The following is a 26,100-nucleotide window of genomic DNA, read 5'->3' on the forward strand; positions in this document are numbered from 1 at the left end:
ATCTAAAATAACTGCCTATTTATTCAGTTTTAATGCATGTGACCATCCAGCTCTTTATTTCCGATAATTCACCTTCTGAACTTTTGTCACTTTGAGCTCCAATTGCCTCAACTTCTTGTAAGTCAAATGTGTCATTTTCTAACAGAAATAAACTGACCCATGAAGCAACAGTTTGATCTTGTCATGAGATCCTGTGAGTGTTTGGCTCTGCTCTCTCCGCTCTCTCCGCTGTCTTCAGGACGATTGTTCTTAATTTCTTATCAAATGTCTCAATTGTTTCTCCTCTCAGACTGATTTCAGAGTTTCTCTAATGGCTTTATGGAGCAGGAACAGATTACCTGCTACAACTGTGTATGAAAGTGTTCTCTGATATCTTCATATGATTAATATTCATCCACTATGGATAACGACACTGCTGTGATGCTCTAAATGCTCACTTTGTTCAGAGTGAACATCACATTAGTGAGATGCTCACACAAAAACACTGAGAGACTGTGCAACAATTTCTCACACGGCTTCACGAGTTCACACTTACATATAATTTATAGAGAGTAAATTTAAATGCGTATTTGGCGTGCTGTCCGGGGGGAGGGCTTCGAGCTCGGACTTGGCCTGAACCTAGAGTCCCCTCCCCCCCCCCATGTATGTAAGTGGTATAGAATTAAAAGTGTGGAGAAGGGGTGGTGGAGGGATGTGATAAACTGTCAAGGAATGGAGGTAAGACTGCTGCGTATATATACCTCTTATTGTTGATTAGCTGAGTGCTCTCCGCTTGTGTCAATTATCTGAAAGTGCTCCTGCCAAACCTTGTTAATAAAACATAATTTAGACAAGCTGCTAAAGACTGTGACTGTGTTTCTTACGAGTTACGAGAGGCTGTTTTGAGCAAATGCTTGGATATGAGGTGGGCAAATAAAGCAATAATTCGATAATTCACTCAATTTAAAGCACATAAAAAGCTGTCAGTCATCTCAGACTCAGTTCATTGCGTTCTCCAAAGTTTCATTATGTACATCGTGTCTACACTTACGTGATCATACAGAAATCAGCACTGAAGCGTTTTGAGCAGTGAGTGGATTCTGACTAAGTCAAGCACCTCTGCCATTGTGTTCAAGAAATCAACAGATGTCTGTGATTGGCTACATTGCTCAACTCTGCATACATGTTGTACAATAGACACCCTTTGACCGCTTTGAGTTTTTCCTCCGTTTAAAAAAAATCTCTGTCCAAATGAAACCGCTAAAACACACTATGAAGCGCTGTCAAGAGCACGCCAAACCAACATGTGGCCATATAACCCTAACTGTAAAGCCATGTTGGCCAATCAGAAGCCTGAAAAAAGGTTATTACTGGTTCCGGTAGGTGTCGAACAAAGGAGATACCAGCACGCACTCTGACGTCACAAAACAAAATCTCTGGTTTCACTGGCTACACGACAACACCGCAACCAGAGTTTCTGAAAATCTTCACCCTGTCAGGAGTTTACAAAAAGGTTCAGATTCAGTGACCAGATACTGCGTTTGCATGTGGACAGGCGGCCAAACCGCATGGAAAAAGCTGCGGTTTTGAAAATCGTGTGGACAGGGCGATCTCCATGTCTGGAATCTCCATGTCTGGTCCCTGGATTGGATGAGAAGGAACTTTGACGTCTATCACCAGCTGTGGTGAATACATTCACTCAGGCTAGAGCCTCCTCTACAAGGCTGTTATATGCCCTGAAGTGGTGAAATTTTGTTCCTGGATAAATTAAAATCTGAAGCGAATCGACGCGTTTGTGAAAGAAAAATATTCATATTTAAAACTGTGGGGAAACGCTAAATGGCCGCTCTGCAATTCTCCGGTGGTGAAGATAGTCAGTTAGTGGGGGGTAAATGTGTTAGATAGTCAGGGGTATAACCGCTGGCTAGGAGAGCTCCTAAAGGGTGCAAAGAGAACTGTCAAGTAACCCTGAGACCCAGAAACTGAGCTGTGGATTATGCTGAACCTGAAGGACGGATTCTTTCTACTGCAGGATTTAGTTGACAAAGAGTATCTTTCCTGCTGATGTGAGCCCGTCTACGTGTGACTGTACAGGCTGATAAAAGGGGGGGTAACGTGTTTTATGAGGTTGTATTGTATTTTAATAATTAACAAAGCATTGTGTGTAAACTACAAGTTATCTCTGAAAATGTCAAGATTTTGAAATAATCTTCCGGATACTTATTTTAAGAGGCATTTATTAAACTAGGTGTTAACAGCACATTGATAATATACATAACCGTTAGAATCTATGCACTGTTTCAACGTGCACTTCCGGTGTTCAATTCTGCTGTGATAAAGGTCTATTAAACAGCATATAAATCAAAACTGATGTTAGTGAATGAAATGTCGGCACAGGACGAACTATAAGACTGTGAAGATCCTGTAATCAATCTACATTTCTTTCCTTGTTTGGAAAATCGTGGAAATGCTTTTGTGGATTTTGTCTTTTGCTGTTTTATCAAATGAAAACACAAAAAGGATCCCTGCTGCATCTCCCGTTCACCACTGTAGACGTTTTTAGCGGTACATGGAGAGACTCTTGAACCTCAGAGTGAGAAAACTTTATTGATAAAGTCACGCAAATACATATGACAGATATACAGCAATAGTAGTAAAGTGAGGTGTGTCTTATAGAGAAAAAGAAACAATAAAGCCTTTAAAACCGGATTTAAAAAAAATCAGAAATTAAAAATGCAAAGAGAGAGCGCTGAAATATCTGATCTGAAGATTAAAAACACTATGAGACAGGCACAGTCCCTTAAAACCTTATCAAATATTAAGGATTACATTGTAAGAAAAGGGTTTTAAAAAGCCTGGTAATCTTGATGAATCATGTTTTTTCTCATGACAAAAACTTACATTTGATACTTTGAGCATAAATGTTATTGTTGCTTTTTGTTCTCAAGAATCTTTTAGGGTGGAAATGAGGCACCGATAAATGAAAATCAATACCAGCATATGAATAGATGACGTGCAGGTATGATGTATTTTTGTAGGTTGACCCATAGGTTCGCATCACGCTCGTTCCCTCGACATAAACCCAATAGGATTTTTCCATTGGATTATTGCAGAAAATAAACTCTGTGATCAACAAAAGTTTGATTCTTACACGTTTTGTTCATCCTGATGCTCTTCGCCAATAAACACAACTTTTATGAATTTTGAAGTAGGCAATAAATGAACTACACCACAGTCACATGACTTCAACGTCACACCATTAATCTTTAGACAACTCATTCACACTTTGTTTAAAAACATTTTCCCTGGAAGTTCGAGTTATAATAGTTTACAAGAGAGCGATTATATACACAATGAGGCTGTAAAAGCGACTAGTGAGTAGATGAGTTTATCTGTTCGGCTGATGATGTTTAATGTCCCTACAACCTATGTAATACCATTTAAACTTGTTAGCAGCAGCATTTTATGAAAAGTTTTAAAAGCTTAAAAAAAAATCACAAGAGGGTTTTAGTGATTAATTTTATGTCATAATAAAACATGGAAATATCTTGAGCTTGTGTTCACCACAGAGCTTTTCAGGCATTTAACCAAAAACCCATTCAAGAAACCCATTGACTTCTGGACAATGGAACCGGAAAACCTAAAATGCAACTTGTTTCCAGGTTTTGGCCTACAAATGCGCCATCCCTGGAGCACTCTATATATAAAGCCATTCCGAGTCAAATAAGATTAGTAAATAATAATACAAAATATATGTTTATATGAAAAATGTACAATCGTTTAGGTTTTCTATGTGGGAATACGTGATTGATCCAGTTCAGCTCTTCTGGATCTGATGTCATAAACCAGAACAACAACAGCAGCCGCTGCAGCCACGCCCACCAGAGCAGTGGCGACCAATCGGATCACAGCTTCAACTGAGTCACAACCATGGACAGAGTCTGAGGAATAAAAACATCAAACTGAAATCAGCTCAGTCAATAAACGCTAATATCAGCGCTGACATCAACTAATATCAGCCGTGCTGCGGTACCTGCACATGTGTGCTGGTGATTGGGATGATATTCTGATGATGATGAAGGACACTGTGAAGAGTTACTGCTGATGACAGGAACAGGCAGATGAGCTGGAAAACATGAGAGAATAAAGAGAAATGAGGATGAAGGAAGATATTCAAGCAGACGAGGAAGAAACATAGAGAAGGAACCAAGACTTATCAAAAGTAGAGCATTTAAAACAATCTTATTTAGAGAGTAAAAATAATTAGTATTTAAACATTTAGAATTAGATCTACTTCAAAGCTGGAGTAAACATAGCTAACAGGTAAACTGAGCTTTAACTCACAGTTGATAGTTAAAATGTAACTCTTTCTCAAGCCGTTGGTCTCTCGTTCATAAACTCCAGTATGTTCAGTTCTCATGTTTGTGATGGTGAACAATCCAGTTTGTTTGTCCAACTTCAGTCTGTCTTTGAATCTCCCATCAAGAACATCATCATATACAGTGAAGCTGTCGGCCCGTTTATTGATTTCAGCGATTAAAGTGTTTTCAGGTAAAAACCTCCACTGAATTACATCATCATCCTTCAGTTTAGTAAGACCAGTGTTTAAATTGAAAGTATATCCCACCATCAGTAATATTTCATCTGTATCTTCAAACATGCATGAAGAGCAGTCTGAAACAGGTCACAAATCAATAACTTTAAGGTGATTTACTAAAGTGAACAGTTTGAAATTTACAATATCAAAATTGTGTATGGATTAATAATTTGATATTTGTGGTGAATAAAATATGAAACAGGAGAAAATACCAACTAACTCACGTTGGACAGTGAGAATGAAACTCTTCCTCAAACAGTTAATCTGTAGTTCATAAAATCCAGTATGATCAGGTCTGGTGTTTGTGATGGTCAGAGATCCAGTTTGTTTGTCCAGCTTCAGTCTGTCTCTGAATCTCCCATCAAGAACATTATTTACAGTGATTCTGCCGTGTGTTACACACATTTTTGCTATGCTTTTATATCCAAACATCCACTGAATCACATCATCATCCTTTATTTCAGTAAGACCAGAGTTGAGAGTGACTGAATCTCCCTGTGTCACTGACACTGGTTCACCAAACACACCTGAAGAATAAACATTAAAAAAGACTTTTAAATAACCATCTGATGGTTTACTAAAGTAAATAGTTTGGACTTCACATTTCAAATTAATAACATCCCAAACAATAGTAATCTAGCCTTATCTGCGGGCGATTTGATTTCGCCCTGCAACTCAGTCTGGAAACCTGTACATTCATTTCTACTGCTTCTGTTACACTTTTGCGGGAACCAACCAAGCGACGGGTCGTTGCCCGTTTATCACGCCTCTTGTGGTCTGATTGGTTGAAGGACTATCCAACTGCAGTCATTTGAATTATGCTCGTTGATAACGCCTCTTGTGCAGTAGAAAATACCGAGCAGACTCCCAGACCAATGTTCAATCTTAAATTGAGCTTGGTCTGGTGATAGCCAGATGACCCAAACAACACAACAGAATCAAAATTGTCAGTGTGGTGATTTTTGATAAGTTGATTTGAGCTCCACATATCATCAAACACAGAAAACACTTTTACTTCAGACGAGAATCATGTCACAACTGAAACTAATGCTGCCGCTGTTTGTTGCTGCCGCCACTGCCGTTAAGTAATATGAGATTTTGTCCATGTTACCATCTGTGTTTACCCATACGACCAAAGACTGGTGGGTAGCTGAGAAGACGCATGTCAAGTCGTGGACACCATTTAAAACAGTCTTTAACTTAAACATTTCTTCAGTCAGTTTTACCTGAAGACCACAAGGTGGAAGCAGAGAGAATGATTAGAGAAAGAGAGCAGGGGGTGGATGAGAACATTCAGTCTATAATAAGAGTCTCTCTGAAGGGACTGTTCCACAGTATGTTATTCATGCAACTGTCAAACCAAACAAACAAATCGGGATGTGACGTGTTATTAAGGCCTATGCACAAATGCACAAATGAGTGGAAAGAACGCGTACTGTGGAAGTTCAATTAAATGAAATGCAGATGTCTTCAACTCTATTGACTCTAAGTTTTTTTTTTTATTATATATGCATACACTATGCACACACTGTGGTTCTTTTCTGTCTGTAGTGGATTTTGTAAATGTCAGTACTGGCCTGCAACAGTGAATGTTAATCCTCTCTGACTAATTTAGCCAGTCATTTACCACATGGTACCAGAACAAAAGAAACTGAAGTCATAAAAACACATTTAAAACTCACCAGCCAGACGCCACGAACACAACCAGAGCAAAACAGTGTGAAATATCTTCAATGGATTCAGTCCACAAATATGAAGACAAACTCTTCAAAACTGCTTCAGTAATAAAATGACAGACGCCCTGATGTGAAACTGCTCTGTAGTAAACTAAAGTGAAACTCCACCCTAAACTTTCCTCACATCTTTAAGTGTTAATGCATGTGACCATCTAGGTTTATTTTTGGCTGAAAATTCACACTCTGAACATTGTAAGTCAAAGGCGTCAATTTTCAACAGAAGTAAACTGACACATAACGTGTCTTAAAGTGTCTTAAAATGTCTTAAAGCAACAGTTTCATCTTGTCATGAGATCCTGCAAGTGTTTGATTTGCGGGTAATATTCAAGATGCTGCTGTGACACTTTAAATGCTTTCTTTGTTCCAACACCACATTAGTCCTTATAGCTGCTATTAGATTTTGTGAGACAGCTTAGAGGAAGTTTTCAGTCTTCATGGTCTGGGCCCGGTTGCATGAAAGCTCTGTGTGATTGCGTCATGAAGCACGTGTGAAATCCGTCCAATAGTGTGATGAGACGTCAGAGGCGGGGAATGTCATGAACCAGGAAACTATAAAGCCTGCCCAAACAGTGCAACGCTTCAGCAAGCGCTATATGTGAAATCTCTGTCATATTTATTGTTGTCTGTCAAAAACAAATAAAATAGTATTGCAAGCAAACAGCAGCAGCAGTATAGGTTGTGTGTTCATCCCTGTCCCTGTTTCATCACGGATGGGGATACACAAAATCTTTGTGTTGTTTGTTTGGGAGTGGAGCATGCACAGTCTGCATTCAAGGGCAATTTACGAAAATTACAATTTACCTTATCTACCTTATTATTTCTCTGTTCTTTTAATTTGCGTGCTTGTTATTTGTGTTTGATTTGTATTGTTACTGACTGTAATACAAAAAAAATTTCTACATTCTTAAAAAATGCATCTTGCTTTAAAGGAGTCATGAACTGGCTTTAAAAAAAAATGTTATACTGTTGTCTGAGGTCAACTTATGACGTTTGTGTGGTTTTTACATTCAAAAACATCATAATGAATAAGTAATAGGCTATTTTCTGCCTTGGATTTGAGCCTCTCTGAAAAACAATCGGATTTGATGGGCGTGTCGCCCTGAACACTTGGAAGTAAACGCCCACGGCTAGGATTGGATAAGATTTGCATATTTAATGAGCTTCAGCTACGTCTGTCCCAGGAATCGTCAGGGGGAAATGCTCAGAGGACTCGCAAAATATCAAACAAAAGCCTCGTTTCCACCGCAGGAACTTTCCCCAGGAACTTTGGGGTGGTACTCGGTGTGTTTCAACCGCAGGAGCCAGGGTCTAAATGAAGTTCCGGGTAAATATTTCCCTCTCCAAACGGCCCTGCTCCCGGGGTAGTACTTTTTCAAAGTTCAGGGAACTTCGGGGGTGGGACTTGGGTGCTGAACATGCTGATTGGTTGAACTCACGCAGTATTTTATTTCAACCGGCATTTTTAAAATTCTTTTGCGAGGTTCGTTCTGCGTTCAGTAAATATTCGTCGTGCTCTTTCTGTCTGATGGCGCATGTTCATCTCAGCCATCTCACGGTCAATGTCCGTAATAATAGCTGATAACATACGTTGTCTTATTTTAAATCTAGCTTTACGAGCTTTCAGAAAACTCTTTAGTATCAGTGCTCGTCTCTTTTCCGCCGTTTTGTTAATGACCTCTGTGCCGGGGGGGGCGTGGTTTAGCGAGGTCTGTGGCGGGAGAGAGAGTCGGGAAACAGGTGCGCCGTAAGTGGGTCAAGTGCAAAGCATAAACACCTGTGTCTTGTTTCAGTAATGGGCGTGGAGAGACCGGATATAAGCCATCCGGAAGAAGGCAGGGTCGGCGTGTTGGAGACTCGGGGTGCTTTTTTTTTTTTTGAATTTTGAATTTGAATTTTTTTATTTCACACACTTCATCATTTTTAAAGACAAAATTAACAATTAACAATAGTTTCAGAAAGGTTATTGTGTGTAAAAAAGGGAAACCCCAAAGAAGCTACTGAAAGCTTTTAGGAGGGGGCCCAATAACACCATACAACATTTAACATACAATAAAGCTCAATCCATAAACATACATAAATATAAATACAACAAGACAAACACTATAACAAACAGACGATCCCAGCACAAATGTAACACATTCAAAGTGATCAAAAAGTATATGTTAAAATCAGTTTATCCTTAAGGTTTTTCTTGAATACGGAGACCGAATGCAACAATTTAAGGTTTTCCTCAAGCTCGTTCCAAATCTGTGGACCTCTACAGACAACACTCAGGCTTGTACATTTCAATCGTCGTATTTTTCCAGTAATTAAATGTTTTTCCCTTGTGTGATATGTATGCTGGGGTTGGCTGATTGGGACAAGTTCACACAACCTGTAATTTAACTTATGAACAACCTGAAATATCATACAGGCATTTTGAAAAGTATTATATTCAGGAAGTCTTAATAGACCAAGGCGATGAAACAAGGGACGCGAAGGGGTATTTTGCTTAGACCACGTTAATACCCGTATCATTTTTTTCTGTAAAGACTGTATCTTTTTCAAATAACTAGTAAAAGTGTTACACCATATGACATTGCAATAGTTTATATGGGACTCAAACAAGGTTTTATATAAGATGACAAGTGCTGACTGTGGGAGAAAATTTCTTATTTTGAAAAATAAGCCAACGTATTTTGATAATTTTTTTATTAGCTGATCGATATGACATTTAAATTGTAGACATTCATCAATAAAGATTCCAAGAAATTTAGTGGTATTTACTCTTTCAATAATTTGATCATTTATTTTAAGACAAAAATGCTTATTTGCCAATTTATTTTGTTTGGAATGAAATACGATGTAATTTGTCTTGTTTATGTTAAGAGATAATTTACTACACCGAAACCAGATAGCCACATTTCTTAGCTCTCTATTTATTATTTCTTCCATTTCGTCTGGACTCTTATTAGACATAAATAAATTTGTGTCATCAGCAAATAAAACCTTGTGTAAAGACATTGTGGAATTTTCAAAATCATTTATATAAATTAAAAAAAGTAGAGGGCCCAAAATGGATCCCTGAGGGACTCCTTTCCTTACTGAAATTAGTTCATTGATACTTACATACTGTTGTCTACCAAACAAATAACTTCTGAACCAGCTAAGGGCTAATCCTCTAACTCCATAATGCTGTAATTTATACAATAGGATGTCAAATGCGCTTTATTTTCTCTCTTTTCGTTATACAACATAAATCACGCCCACTGGCGTTTCACAATAAACTCAAACTGGTACGGACAATCTCAATGTTTCTCAATGTTTCTCTGTGTTCTCTTGTCTCCTTTGTGCGTGTGTCTCCCGAGCCTCCAGACAGTCTCTCTCTCCTCGAAGCCTTCTTCCGGATGGCTTATATCCGGTCTCTCCACGCCCATTACTGAAACAAGACACAGGTGTTTATGCTTTGCACTTGACCCACTTACGGCGCACCTGTTTCCCGACTCTCTCTCCCGTCACAGACCTCGCTAAACCACGCCCCCCCCGGCACAGCCTCTTTATTAAAACAATACATAACTACCAAAAGCAGCGCTGCTAGCATCTCCTCGTTATTGTTGCGGACAGTGTCGTCCGCATGAGGAGCAGCCGCGCACAGTCCTACATCACCGGACTAATTTGCCTAATCTTCACGGTACTCTTGCCTAATCTTTGCGGACACTCACTCACTCGCGCGGACACTCACTCACTCACACACTCGTGCGGACACTCACTCACTCGCGCGGACACTCACTCACTCACTCACTCACTCACTCACTCACTCACTCACACACTCACTCACTCACTCACACACACACACACACACACACACTCACTCACTCACTCGCGCGGACACTCACTCACACACACACACACACACACACTCACTCACTCACTCACTCGCGCGGACACTCACTCACTCACACACTCGTGCGGACACTCACTCACTCGCGCGGACACTCACTCACTTACTCACTCACTCACTCACACACTCACTCACTCACACACACACACACTCACTCACTCACTCACTCACTCACTCGCGCGGACACACACTCACTCGCGTGGACACACACTCACTCACTCGCGCAGACACTCACTCACTCACGCGGACACACACTTACTCACTCACTCACTCGCGCGGACACTCACTCACTCGCGCGGACACTCACTCACTCACGTGGACACACACTCACTCACTCGCGCGGACACTCACTCACTCACTCACTCACTCACTCACTCACTCACGCGGACACACACTCACTCACTCACTCGCGCGGACACTCACTCACTCACTCGCGTGGACACACACTCACTCACTCACTCGCGCGGACACACACTCACTCACTCACTCACTCACTCGCGCGGACACTCACTCACTCACTCACTCACTCGCGCGGACACACACTCACTCACTCACTCACGCGGACACTCACTCACTCACTCACTCACTCGCGCGGACACACACTCACTCACTCACTCGCGCGGACACACACACACTCACTCACTCACTCACTCACTCACTCACTCGCGCGGACACTCACTCACTCACTCGTGCGGACACACACTCACTCACTCACTTGCGTGGACACACACTCACTCACTCACGCGGACACTCACTCACTCGCGCGGACACACACACTCATTCACTCACTCACTCACTCACTCACTCACTCACTCACTCACTCACTCACTTGCGCGGACACTCACTCACTCACTCGTGCGGAAACTCACTCACACACTCAATCACTCACTCACTCGCGCGGACACTCACTCACTTGCGCGGACATTCACTCACTCACGCGGACACACACTCACTCACTCACTCACGCGGACACACACTCACTCACTCACTCACTCACGCGGACACTCACTCACTCACTCACTCGTGCGGACACACACTCACTCACTCACTCACCCGGACACACACTCACTCGCGCGGAAACTCACTCAATCGCGCAGAAACTCACTCACTCACTCACTCACTCACTCACACACGTGGACACTCACTCACTCGCGCGGACACACACTCACTCACTCACTCACTCACTCACTCACTCGCGCGGACACTCACTCACTCACTCACTCACTCGCGCGGACACTCACTCACTCACTCACTCACTCACTCACTCGCGCGGACACACACTCACTCGCGCGGAAACTCACTCACTCACTCGGACAATCACTCACTTACACATGTGGACACTCACTCACTCACTCACTAACACTCACTCACTAACTCACTCGCGTAGACACTCACTCACTCACTCACTCACGCGGACACACACTCACTCACTCGTGCGGACACTCACTCACTCACTCACTCACTCACGCGGACACTCACTCACTCACTCACTCACTCGCGTGGACACACACTCACTCACTCACTCACTCACACACATGGACACTCACTCACTCGCGCGGACACACACTCACTCACTCACTCACTCACTCACTCACTCACTCACTCGCGCGGACACTCACTCACTCACTCACTCACTCGCGCGGACACACACTCACTCACTCACTCACTCACTCGCGCGGACACACACTCACTTACTCTTTCGCGCGGAAACTCACTCACTCACTCGGACAATCACTCACTCACGCGGACACTCACTCACTCACTCACTCGCGCGGACGCGCGGACACACACACACACACACACACACACACACACACACACACACACACACACACACACACACTCACTCACTCACTCACTCACTCACTCACTCACTCGCGCGGACACACACTCACTCACTCACTCACTCACTCACGCGGACACTCACTCACTCACTCACTCAATCAATTTCAAATTTGCTTTATTAGCATGACTGTGTATCACAATGTTGCCAAAGCATTAACATATTATATATAAATAATAAAAACAAACAAATATATATATACTATATATGTACAGATCATGTCACATGCAGCTCTAGAGAGTTAGCGGTCTCTATGGTTATGAATGGCTAACACATATTGTGCAGCGAGTGTGGCTGTGCTCTCATCTTCTCCAAGCATGAAGGACATTTTCTCATTATCACTCAGTTCAGTGAATGATGGATTCAGAGTTTCAAATCTGGCCAGAAATGTTTCTCTCACATGCTGATATTTAGGACAGATTAGCAGAAAGTGTTTCTCATCCTCTATTTGCTGTAAATCACAGTGTCTACAGATCCTCCGCTCTCTCTCTGTCCATGTGTGTCTGTGTCTTCCTCTCTCTATTTCTAGATCATGGTCACTCAATCTGTATTTGGAGAGGATTTGTCTTTCTTTAAATTCTTTAATTACTAGATAATTGGCCAATTTAGTGGTTCTATTTAGGGTTGAATAGCATTGGAGTTTATTTTTGAGTTCAAAATGTGTTTTTAGTTATTTATCATGGGTGTCTTTTAGATTTTTGTCAATTTCTTTAATAATGGTTTTGGGGTTGTAGCTGTGGTCAATCGGGGCTTGAGTTTGATGGACTAGTTGGAGAGCGAGTGTGTTTAGAGGATGAGACTCTGCTGAGGTTTCATTGGCGAGGAGGGCTTTATATTGGACTGACTCTGGATCAGACTGATGGAGGTGATGCCAGAACTGGACACATCTCTTCTGGATCTCGATGTCCAGCGGGTACAGGCCTAATTCAGCCCTGCAGGCGGCGCTGGACGTGCTTCTGTGGACCCCTAAAATGTTTTTGGTAATTTCCAATTGTAGTTTTTCTATTGAAGTTTTATCCCAATTTTTTAAATTCAGTACTGATCCCCAAATTTCACATCCATATAAAAGAATTGGTTTTATTATTGAATTATATAATTTTATCCAAGTTTTTATGGGTATTTTTAAGTGACCGCATCGTGACTTTATAGCATAGAAAGCCCTCCGAGCCTTTTCACTCAGTGTTTTGACAGCCAGACCAAAGCCTCCCGAAGCGCTGATGTCGATGCCCAGATAGCTGTAGCTCGTGCTGTGCTGGAGGACCTGGCCTTTATAAGTGAACGGGTGTTTGTGTGCCTGAGATCTGGCCTTCTTCTGGAACACCATGACTCTAGTTTTGTCCAGATTGACTGTTAGGGCCCACTCGTGACAGTACTGTTCCAGCAGGGCCAGGCTCTGCTGAAGGCCCTCAGGTGTGCGGGACAGCAGGACCAGGTCATCCGCGTAAAGCAGACATCTGACCTCTGTGGGGCCGGGGACAGTAGAGTGACCTCTGACCTCTGTGTGGCCGGACTGTAGAGTGAGGCCGGGGACAGTAGAGCGCTCCAGCATTGATGCCAGGTCATTAATATAGATGTTAAATAGAGTTGGACTCAGACTGCATCCCTGCCTCACTCCACGTCCCTGCTGGAAAAACGCGGTTCTGTGGTGTTTGATTTTCACCGCACTTTTACTGTTGGTGTAAAGGGATTGTACAATATCAAATGTTTTTCCGCCAATGCCAATTTGTAGGAGTTTGTATAGTAAACCATCATGCCAAATTGAGTCGAAAGCTTTTTTAAAGTCTACAAAACATGCAAATATTTTTCTTTGTTTGTCCTTGATGTTTTTGTTGATTAGAGTGTGAAGAGAATAGATGTGGTCAGATGTGCGGTGTTTTGGTAAAAAGCCAATTTGTGCTTTATTTAAAATGTTGTGTGTGGTGATGTGTGAGACAATGCGGCTGTTTATGAGACTGCAGAACAGTTTTCCTAAAGCACTGCCCACACAGATGCCACGGTAGTTATTGGGGTCGAAGCGGTCACCTTTTTTAAATATGGGGGTGATCAGTCCTTCAGACCAGATCTCAGGGAACTGACCGGACCATAAAACCAGATTAAATAGTTTGGCTAGAGCTTGAATCATGCTGGGACTGCTGAGTTTAAGCATTTCATTATTAATGTTGTCTTGTCCGCATGCTTTCTTTAATTTGAGATTTTTTATATGTTCTAATATTTCAGATATTGATATAGATTTATCTAATGGATTTTGATAATTTTTAATAGTTTTCTCCAAGTCTTCTAGTTTCTCCTTGATTTTAATCTGAGGCTGGTTAAGGTCAGCTGGTTCAATTGTTTGATATAGATTTTCAAAGTAAGATTTCCAGATTGTGCCATTCTGGAGCGATGTCTCTAATTTGGGTTTATCAAGTTTTTTATATAAGTTCCAGAAAGTGTTTTGATCTACTGCTTTATCAATTTCATCAATTTTGGCATTCAAATATTTCTCTCTTTTATTCCACAGTAGTCTTTTGTAATTCTTCAGACAGTCTGAATAAGAAAGGCGTAATGTCTGGCTGGATGGGTCGCTGTGCTTTCGGTTGGAAAGTCTCCTCAGCTCTTTTCTGAGACCTGCACATTCATCATCAAACCACACATCCTTTCTCATTCTCTGATGATTTGTTTTATGATTGTTTTGCTGTTTAATGTTAGATAGAGTCGCCAATGTTTTGAATATATAATTTAAGTTTTTTGTTGCTAGATTTATCCCATTACCATCTAAAGTGAACTCAGTGGACATAAAGCAATCCAGCATTTTTAGTATAGTAGGGCTGTTCATATTTTCTTTGAATTGGTCGGAGCTGGGTTGAGTCCACTTGAGTTTAGGTTTCAAAGGGAACAGTTTTTCAGATTGGAGGGGAGACGTTTTGGTCCTTTCCCGTGGTGGTTTCAGATAAAGCACAGTTTGGCAGTGATCGGAAATCGGAAGCTGAGGTCTGACTGTGAAGGCATTAATAAAGTTTGGATCAATATCTGTTATTGAATAATCAACCACACTGGTTCCTAATCTGGAGCAGTACGTGAATCTGCCTAGTGTATCTCCTCTAGTTCTGCCATTGATGATGTACAGCCCTAACCCTTTACACAGCTTTAGCATTTGTTTTCCGTTCATGTTGACTGAACTATCATAGCTGTTTCTTGGTGAGATATTTGAGCAATGAAACGTGGTGTCATTGAGGATGTGGTCATTTTCTACAATATTTACATAATCAATTTCTCTCCCTGTCCTGGCGTTTAAATCGCCGCATATGAGGATATTTCCTCTGGACTGAAAGTGTAAGATGTCAGTCTGTAGCCTTGGAAAGCTTTGCTCTTCGTAATAGGGAGAGTCGTGAGGTGGAATATAGACGGCACAGAGGTAAAGGTTACACTGTGATATGACGGATTTCACTTCAAGCCAAATAGATGATTTTTCAATTTTAACAATTTTAATTGAATGTTTCAGATTGTCTTTGTGCCATATAAGTATTCCACCTGAGTCACGACCACATTTAATTTTAGGATTTTTTAAAGAAGGAACAACAATTTCCTTGTATCCTATTGGACAATGTAATGTGTCATTACTGCGACACCACGTCTCATGAAAGATACAGATGTCCATATCTGTGACACTGCTGAGCAAGTCTTGGTCTGCCGTCTTGTTACCAAAAGTAGAAGAGTGCAGACCCTGTATGTTCCAACAACTGATTTTAAAAGATTTCATGGATAGTTTTTTCTGTAGTGCGTGTGTGTGTGTGCAGGTTAAGTCCTCAGTCTAGAGCAGACTATGTTCAGCAGATGTCTTATCTGGTTGAGTTCAGCAGCTGCAGGGTTTTGTGGTTGTTGAACTGCTGCTGCATAACTCTGGTGTTGTGATGGAGGTCCTGTGGCCGGTCTGGGCTCTACTGGAGGACGGAGGGTTCTTGTCGTGGTGTAGCTCTGGTGTTGTGATGGAGGTCCTGTGGTCGGTCTGGACTCTGCTGGAGGACGGAGGGTTCTTGTCGTGGTGTAGCTCTGGTGTTGTGATGGAGGTCCTGTGGTCGGTCTGGACTCTGCTGGAGGACGGAGGGTTCTTGGTGGCTGAGAGCTTCTCTTTTGATTGGTGTTTCTGCTGTTGTTTCTTGGTGTGTTTCCAAGGGCTGTGCTTTTCAGCACGCTGGCGAAGACTTTCACTCCTTGTTTGTTGAGATGTACATGGTCATACATATGATGGGGTTGTATGTCTTTGTGATGGGCGAGATGAACATTAGGAATAAGTGCGCAGCTTCTGGAGAGCTCCACATTATTTCCATGGATCACGTGGAATGGCACATCAGAGCGTGGCAGTAGTGTAGACAGGGTTATTTTAGCCTCTGGGAAGCGTTGTGTGGCTCTGATTGCCACCTCTCTGATCACAGGAGCCACACGGCCCTTCATGGCCCTTAGATCGTTTGTCCCTGTGTGGATGATGATGTGCTTATAATTTTCATATGGGTTTCTCTCTGACAGGATCTGAAAAGCGCATCTTGTGTTTGGGCACCAGATTTTCTTGACTCTCATATTTGGGAGTAGAAGTTTCTCACTGATGTATTTCCCATTTGAGTCGGTCAGGATGAGAGCGTGTGTTTCTCTCGGGTCCTCTGCTGCGGAGCTGTGGATCTGGGCTGCTGGATCAGGTGAGCAGTGACACTCTTCTTCCTCTGGTAGCTGCTCAGGTTGAGCATTTTCCATGAGCATCTCTGGATGTATCAAGGGTTTAACAGAAGACTCTTTGGGTGCTGCTGACACAGAACTGAGTTTTTCTCTCAGATCATTGATGAGTTCCTCTTTGCTGTGAAGTACTGACTTCAAGGCAGAGAGCTCTTCCTGCATTTCTGTTCTAACTTCTGCTAGTTGTCTTCCTAGCGTTGCTTTAACTTCACTTAATTCATCTTTAGTTAGCTGAAGTTCCCTTGATATCTCTTCTCTGTGTCTTTGAAGACATTCAACCTCTTGTCTTAAGTTCTTTATGTCGTTTGTCCGCTGTTCCATGTCGTTGTCTTTCATGTGGGACAGTATCAATTCTTTTAGCTCTACTACTTCTACCTCCAGGAGTGAAAAACTGTCTTTCGTTCTTGACATTGGAGATGGAATAATAGTTGCTGAAGCCATTTTCATCTTTTGGACTGATCTTCCAGGAGAGGCATCGGTGTTCATGTCCTTGATGTCATCTTCATCAGACAGTGCCAGTGTTCTTATTAGATCAAAATCCTCAATGAAGACTTTGAGAGCAGACTCTGATCCCTGGACCATGACAGTGCCATTTTGGTACAAGTTCAGGGTTAAAAATCTTGTTTCAGCATTTTTTTCAGCATCTTCGAATGCTAAGATCTGCCTGCCTTTACAGATGCCTCTTTTCTTGGTAAAGGGGAAATGTTGACAGAAGGCAGTGTGCCATAGCGGGCTGTGTTCAGTGTAGAAGAGCAGGTTGGTCATGACACTGTGATGTTGTTCAGCGAACAGTGTTTCAGGCCTTTCCTTCACCTGCTTGTGTCTGAGCAGCTGCCTGGAGTGTTCAGAACTCTTCTGAGGGTAGATGAAGGGGCGGGGCCAGGATGATGATGATGATGCACTGGCCATCGCTGATTTAGAACGTAAACAATCAACCGACTTAACTGCCAGTTTTTTGTTTATTTTTGTTTGTCTTCTCTCAGTGAAGATATTAAGGGATAAAAATTAATAAATAAGCCCAAAAAGGGGAAAAATATGACTTTCACTGATTTTTAGAGAAATGTGTTTCTTTAAAGTTCCAGTTTTGTCTAAAATGTCTCTCTGTCCTGTTCTTCTTAGCAAAACTCAAGGAGAGGTATGACATAGCGCTGTCTGATCAAAATGTCTTTACCTCTATTTTCTTGTAATTTTTCTTCTTAGTTGTTGTTGTTTTGTTGTTTGATGATATCCCTTTCAGCATAAATATCCTCTTCTGCAGAGGGGAATCCTGAGGTTATCCTGTGATTCTCTTCTTGTTGTGAATTTTCCTCAAATTCAGGTGTGACAGTTAAAAAAAAAAAAAAACTGTCCTAATTCAACAAAACCTTTGAAATCTTTGTCTAGATGTTGTTTTATGTTGAATCATCTACTTTTCTCTCATTTGTTAGTAAAATTATTCTCATTTTTTCATCATTTAACTGGAGCTCAACTCAAGTGTGACCATCTCCCACGGAATCTTCTCTCACCAATCACTCACTCACTCAATCACTCAATCACTCACTCACTCACTCACTCACTCACTCAATCACTCACGCGGACACTCACTCACTCACTCACTCACGCGGACACTCACTCACTTACTCACTCACGCGGACACACACTCACTCATTCGTGTGGACACACACACACACTCACTCACTCGGACAATCACTCACTCACTCACTCACTCACTCACTCACTCGCGCGGACACTCACTCACTCACTCGAGTGGACACACACACTCACTCACTCACTCACTCACTCACTCGCGCGGACACTCACTCACTCACTCGAGTGGACACACACACTCACTCACTCAATCACTCACTCACTCACTCACTCACTCGCGCGGACACTCACTCACTCACTCGAGTGGACACACACACTCACTCACTCACTCACTCGGACAATCACTCACTCACACAGACACACACTCACTCACTCACTCGCACGGACACACACACACGCACACACACACACTCACTCACTCACTCGCGCCGACACACACACACTCACTCACTCACTCGCTCACTCGCGCGGACACACACACACACTCACGCACTCACTCGCGCGGACACACACACACTCACGCACTCACTCGCGCGGACACACACACACTCACTCGCACAGACAAACACTCACTCACTCACTCACTCGCGCGGACGGACACACACACACACACACACACACACACACACACACACACACACACGTTTGTTTTTGTGAAATGTGAGGACATTCCATAGGCGTAATGGTTTTTATACCGTACAAACCGTATTTTCTATCCCCTTACACTGCCCCTGCCCCTAAACCTACCCATCACACACACACACACACACACACACACACACACACACACACACACACACACACACACACACACAGCCCCTAAACCTACCCATCACACACACACACACACACACACACACACACACACACACACACACACACACACACACACACACACACACACACACACACACACACACACACACACACACTGCCCCTGCCCCTAAACCTAACCCTCACAGGAGACTGTGCAGTTCACTTTCTGTGAAAAAAACCTTGTTCTGTGTGATTTATAAGAATTTTTAAAAGTGAGGACATGGGGAACGTCCTCATATTTCACCCTCTTTTTGTAATACCTATGTCATACCCATGTCATTATACACATTTGTGTCCTGATATTTCACAAAAACATGCCCACACACACACACTCAGTCACTCACACGGACACACTCACTCACTCGCGCGGACACACACACACACACACTCACACACTCACTCACTCGCACGGACACACACACTCGTGCAGACACACACTCACTCACTCACCCGCGCAGACACACACACACACTCTGGCCCATACCGTTACAAGTCCGATCACGAGTGAACCAATTAATAACAGCTTCTCCACCCTGTGACAGTGCTAAGGTATGTAATCAATAGATTTCAAACGATCTGTAATGTTATGCAAAACTAACACATATAAAAAAACATGTTTTAGTCTACTCATATAAGTGTGTGTTTAGAAGGAAGCTTATGCAAGGATTGCAACGCCATGTTTATAGCTTGGTAGCGATCCTTAGCTCACGAGTCAGTGGGCGGGGCTACAGAAGCATAATTATCTGTAGAGGCAGTGTCTAGGTCCTATTATGTAAGAGATCCGCATATTCTGAGATCTCTCGTTTGTTGGCCCTGGTGTCAATAAAAGCTTTTCTTTGACTAACAAGGAAGTTTTCAGCTCTGAAACTTACAGGATATTCTTATATTACTATGACCTTTATATAGCAAAAGCTCAAGGGAAAGTTGATTTCTCAGTTCATCACCCCTTTAATGTTTATTGGGAAATTCCTGAATAAAGTTATAACATCATTTAACAGATTTCTTGAAGTGCAAGAGACATGAACATGAGTAGGAATGTCACACTGCACACAGCCCATGTCTTTATCCATCAGTGCTTGCAGAGCACATTTCTCTTTTAGTATAAGCGAAGGAGGATGAAGATGGACAATTTAAAAAAATTATAACGCTAATAAAGAGATTAAGGTCTACATAAGGTGAATCTGCAGCTTTAAAGGGATAGTTCAACCTGAAATGAAAATTCTGTCATCTTTTACTCACCCTCAAGTTGTTATTTGTATTTCTTCAACTGAACACAAAATAAGATATTTTTATGAATGTTGGTAACCGGACAGTTTACGGTAGCCATTGACTTCCACTGTATTTTTGCTACTATAGAAATCAATGGCAACGGTCATCTGTCTGGTTACCAACATTCATTAAAATATCTTCTTTTGTGTTCAGCAGAAGAAAGACACTCATACAGGTTTGGAACAACTTGAGGGCGAGTAAATGATGACAGAATTTTAATTTCAGGTTGAACTATCCCTTTAAAGAATTTTTTGTTGAAAAACCTAAGCTCTTTTATTCTTCAAGATTAACTTGTTATTTGAATGCTATGGTTTCACAGAAAATGAACTGAGATTAATGTAATGGTCATGGTGTTTATTCCTCTACATGTTAAGCTCAACACACCTGCCTGAAGTTCTCATTGATCCTAATGACCGATCAGCTTCTTCAGGTGTGTTTAATTAAGGCTGGAGATAAACTCGGTGGGAAAAATCAGACACACTTTCTTTTGATATTGAAGCATTAATAGATTTTAGAAAACTAGAATAAATATACAGAATTTAACGGTACTATAATCATAGTTTGAATATTTTGTGTTGAGCAACTTGTGAAACTCATTTTATTTTTAAAGGTTGTAATGCTTTTGTCCTATTTTTAAAGAAAGATCTTTTATATCTTTTTTGTCACTGATTGTGGTAAACTGTTAAATAAAATAAATTGACTCAACTGCTGAGAAGGTGTCATTTATATTGGAAAAGGTTTTCTCCAAATTTGAAATGGTCCAGTGAAGTGTAGTTGAAATATTATTGTTGTTTCGTCAGATCATCAGATGGCAACATTGTTTTATGTTGTCATTACATTTCAGTTGTATTTTCAGTTTCAACAAAAGTGATTTAGAATCAACATCACATTGTAACCTTGATCAAACAATATTACCAAATATGTTTTTCTTAATTTCAATATTGATCCAACATCAGTGATCCATTATAACGTAACGTTGGTTCAACAATATTATTACCATTGATTATTTTAGTTAAATTCAGTGTTGAGTCGTCCGTGTACTTTTTCGTTCATTCGATTTTCCTTATAGAAACGGTATTAAAAAACAAAAAATGGCTCCTTTTTCGCTTTTTCGTTTTTTAAACAAAACGAAAAACAAGAATTCAACTTTATTTTTTGTTTTTCGTTCAGAGGTGGAAAATTAAAGGTCCCGTTCTTCGTGATCCCATTTTTCAAACTTTAGTTAGTGTGTAATGTTGCTGTTAGAGCATAAATAATACCTGTAAAATTATAAAGCTCAAAGTTCAATGCCAAGCGAGATATTTTATTTAACAGAAGTTCCCTTTCAAAGCCTACAGCGAACGCCCGGTTTGGACTACATCCTGGTATTTCCTGCTTTAATTACGTCAGTAGAGCAGTTTGTTGACTAACCTCCGCCCACAAGGGGGCGTGGTCTTGTTGCTCCCTCGTGGAGAAGAGGGAGTGTTGCGTTCGGTTCGGTTCGGTTGCGTTTGTCGCCATCAGACGCTGTTATTTTCATCCCGGAGTCAAATCACCTTTGTTTGGCCTTCAGGGGCTGTAGTTTGAGTGCGTTCATCTCCCCGTTATGGTAAGAGACCTTCTCGGGGAACGTGCGCTAAGCTGCTGTCAAATCACAACACGGGAACCGCTGGCACAATCAGAACTCGATACGTATTTCTGAAGGAGGGACTTCATTGAACGAGGAAATTCTCAGGCCGTTTTGAGGACAGTGAAAACAGCAGTATACAGATAAGTAAATTGTGTGAAAAATACTGTGTTTTTTTACACATGAAACATTAACACATGTTATATTGCACACTGTAAACACAATCAAAGCTTCAAAAAAACACGAAAAACGGGACCTTTAATAAACGGCTTGAATTTTCGATTTCTAGACGTGGGCGGGAATTATGCGCCCCTTTCTGCTGATTGGTCAGCCGAAGATCAAATTGTTCCATCATTAGTTCTTCCTCAGTAGCCTACGGCACAGCAGAATAACAGTCCTGCGCTTCTACGGATTCTTAACGCGTTTATTGCAGCTACATTTCATATTTTATTCCTAAAACAATCAGATTAACGAATGGCTCGACACAACCCGTCCCGAGGCAGAGCCTATAGACAGCGTTATTCTCCTGTGTAGATATAAATTCACATCAGCTGGGTATGGCAGGATATATGATGGCTGTCATAGCCTACCCTGGTTGTCCAGTAAAAATAAATAAATGAAGATTTAAATTAATTTAATTAGTTGTAAATTAAATAAACACTAATAAAAATAAATAGATTAATCATTAAGATTTAAATTAATATCAATTAAATTTAAATTAAATATTTTAAACTTTAGACTTGGGTATTGGGCCTATTCACGCAAGAACTGTCATTCTGACTAACTGAAAACCAGAGAACAACAGTTCACACAGTTCCAATAGCCTAAATTGCGATGGGTTAATTAAACTGAATGAACTAAATAAGCAGATAAACGCCAAGCGCAGACCAGTAGGCCTAGTGAAGTGTTCAGGAGATACGCGGCAGTTATAGCTACCTTTTGGTTTTGAGTTTATTTCATTAATAGTGAGAAATAATTGATGTCAAACAAAACGGCGCGTGTTATTTTCTCTAAAAAGTAAATTTCCAAAGCACATCATGTGCGTTCTTTCCGCGCTGTTCTGTGTCCCGCAGCTTTCACGCAGATTGTGAGAGTTGGTCATCCAAAAAAAAAAACAGGCCAAATATGTAGCTAATAACAGTTATTCAGGCCAAAATTAATGTGGTCGGGGCAATGAACACAATGTTTTTTGTGTGTCTGTGTGCACAAAAAAAAACTTATTGTAGCCTATTCATTGCCTCCATCCTATGATTTTTATAATCGACCGTTGCTATTTGCCAGAAAATAAGTCGCACCTGAGTGTCATGTTGAGAGAGACGCGCGCGTCGCATCGTTGTTAAAACTGCTTTTTATTATTAGCCTACATTCAGAATTAGTATAAAATACAGGTAAATAAAATACAACAACACTGGGTTATGTGCGTACTTGCCCAACAACAGATCAGTTGCAACCATTGTACAAAAGACCAAGCAGAATATTTTTTTTAAATGTTTTTATTGAACATTATTACTGAAGTTTTATTTTGATAATAATGTACGCGTGAGTCGCCGGCGTCAACGTGATTTTTTTTCCTCAGCAGAGGAAATAAATGTATCATCATACTGATGAGTAGGACATCATAATCATCATCGTAAAATGTATACTTTTATACATTCAAAATGACTACAATATGTAGCCTAATGCCTTTGAAAAATAAAGAAAACACCAGGATGCGCTGCGAGTCTCTGTCTCCTTGAACATCTTCTGGCGCACACAACAACATTAACCAAAATACAATGAATACTTGACGAACCTACTTTTAAAAGTTTAGATTATTTTACGTTAAATGCATTATTTATGTCACTTTGGAATAAATCACAGCATGTTTCATGATAATCTATTTTAATTGTTATTGCATACTCTGAACTGTACCACAATGTCTTATTTCTGTTTTGAAATTTGTAATTGAACTAATTAAAAAAAAAAAAAAAAAAAAAAATCACGATAATAAAAAAAAGTGACGGAAAATGTTGTATGATATAGCAAATTCGCGGACCCCCTGGCACTTTGCGCAGGACTAAAGCCGCTGGTCTACACAGAAGAAAGCCCTGTCTAGGCTCTGCCCCGGTACGGGTTGGGTCGAGCCATTCGTTAGTCTGGTTGTTTGATGAGAAAGAGATGAAATAGGCAAGTTGCAATAGGCTAAACGCGTCAGTCCGCATTTGCCCAGTTGTTTTTTTCAAGCGGATTAAAATGTGTAAAATAATCCTTTGCAACTCATGCCGTAGGTTATATTCCTAGCGTTCTGAAGGTATAGTTACTGTAGGGCTTTCTGGTGAGAAACAAATGGAAATGGCAAGTGAAAATGTTGCAGTCATTTGTGCGTGCGCCGCAGCTCGCTCCGCACGGAAGGGCATCCTTTTGAGATATCAATTATAATACATTTTAATAAAACGCAAGGCCTACATCATAAAACTCAGAAGAGTATGTAGGCCTATTTTAACATATCGGTTGTTCTGTTGTCAGTTAGTCAGAATGACAGTTCTTGTGTGAACGTTACAGGCCTATTACATGTCAACGCGATATTCTTTCCTTTTTGTATTAGTGTTTAAAATATTTAATTTGCAACTAATTATATTAATTTAAATCTTAATTTATTTATTTTTACTGGGCAACCAGGGTAGGCTATGACAGCCATCATATATCCTGCCATACGTACCCAGCTGATGCGAAGTGTATGTGAATTTATATCTACACAGGAGAATAACGCTCAGTCTGCTCTGCCTCGGGACAGGTTGTGTCGAGCCGTTCGTTAATCTGATTGTTTGCGCAGGACTCTTATTCTGCTGTGCGACTGAGGAAGAACTAATGATGGAACAATTTGATCTTCGGCTGACCAATCAGCAGAAAGGGGCGCATAATTCCCGCCCACGTCTAGAAATCGAAAATTCAAGCCGTTTATTAATTTTCCACCTCTGAACGAAAAACGAAAAATAAAGCTGAATTCTTGTTTTTCGTTTTGTTTAAAAAAAAAGGAAAAAACGAAGGAGCCGTTTTTTGTTTTTTAATACCGTTTCTATAAGGAAAATCGAATGAACTAAAAAGTACACGGACCTTGAGTCAACATCAGTGAGGTAGAATCCATCATAGTGTAATGTTGATTCAATAGCATTACCATTGATTTTTATTTCACCATTGATTCAACATTAAATGCGGGTGCAAACATGATATTGAACTAACATCAATTCATAATGTTGATTCAATGATTATTACAATTGATTTTTTGTTGAAATCTCAACATTGTTTAAACAGTAACTGAGGGCTACATGCTATCTGGGAATGTGATTTTCGTTGATCGAGATCTCTTTTTTCCTCTTGGGCGAGCAATCCGCTCACAGCTTACCCTGCTCATGAAATCCAGCATATGCCAGCGAACCAATGAGAACGCGGGACAGTGATGATGATACATAACAACAGAGCGTAGGCGCAAAAGCTGTCCGGAAGTATTAGTGAGTGGCAGATTTGAAGAAACTTGGCAAATAAATAAATGATGGACAGTTACATACATATTACCAACATTTTATCACGTAAGTTTTATGATACACCTTAAACAAGTATTTGTTATTCTATATTATTCTATATGAAAATAACAGTAAATGTTAATCTTCTCTGACTAATTTAACCAGTAATTTATCACATGGTACCAGAACAAAAACAACTAAAGACGTAAAAACACTCACCAACCAGACGCCAGAAACTCAAACAGAAGAAAATTACTTTGAAAAACATTTTCTTCATCTGTTCACTGAAAAGTCCACAACTGTAACTCTTAAAATGTCTGAAAACTCTCACGACTGAACTGATATTTATCTGGTTGTGTGTGAATCCTCCTCCAACCTCAGTTTCCGTTCACACGTCAGTCTCTTTTAACATCACGAAAATCAACAAGACTTTGCTGATCTTAGTCACGTGTAGAAGAAAGGACACCTGACTGTATTCTAGGGTTTTACATATCAAGACATTCTAAACAAGGTCTTAAAATTAGGAAAATACAACCTCAGATGAACAACTACACATGACATATGACACTGTGTCGTTATCTAT

At 40.9% G+C, this 26,100-nt stretch overlaps 1 protein-coding gene across 2 annotated transcripts; it reads right to left on the reverse strand.

Moving 5' to 3' along the window:
- Positions 1-2,206: 2,206 nt before the first annotated feature.
- Positions 2,207-25,830, reverse strand: LOC307121182 (uncharacterized protein). Of its 2 annotated transcripts, none has more exons than XM_079808673.1 (5): positions 25,737-25,830; positions 4,801-5,103; positions 4,324-4,653; positions 4,013-4,105; positions 2,207-3,920 (listed from the first exon to the last, which is right to left on the reverse strand). In XM_079808673.1, exons 1-5 carry the CDS (start codon positions 25,792-25,794, stop codon positions 3,769-3,771), a joined length of 936 nt encoding a protein of 311 aa, XP_079664799.1. In that variant the 5' UTR covers positions 25,795-25,830; the 3' UTR covers positions 2,207-3,768. The 2 variants fall into 2 exon arrangements, with proteins under 2 accessions (XP_079664799.1, XP_079664800.1); XM_079808674.1 differs by lacking the exon at positions 25,737-25,830 and adding an exon at positions 6,259-6,405.
- Positions 25,831-26,100: the final 270 nt, after the last annotated feature.

The sequence above is a fragment of the Gobio gobio genome, assembly GCF_949357685.1.
Source record: "Gobio gobio genome assembly, chromosome: 24".
In the NCBI taxonomy this organism is placed as follows: domain Eukaryota; kingdom Metazoa; phylum Chordata; class Actinopteri; order Cypriniformes; family Gobionidae; genus Gobio; species Gobio gobio.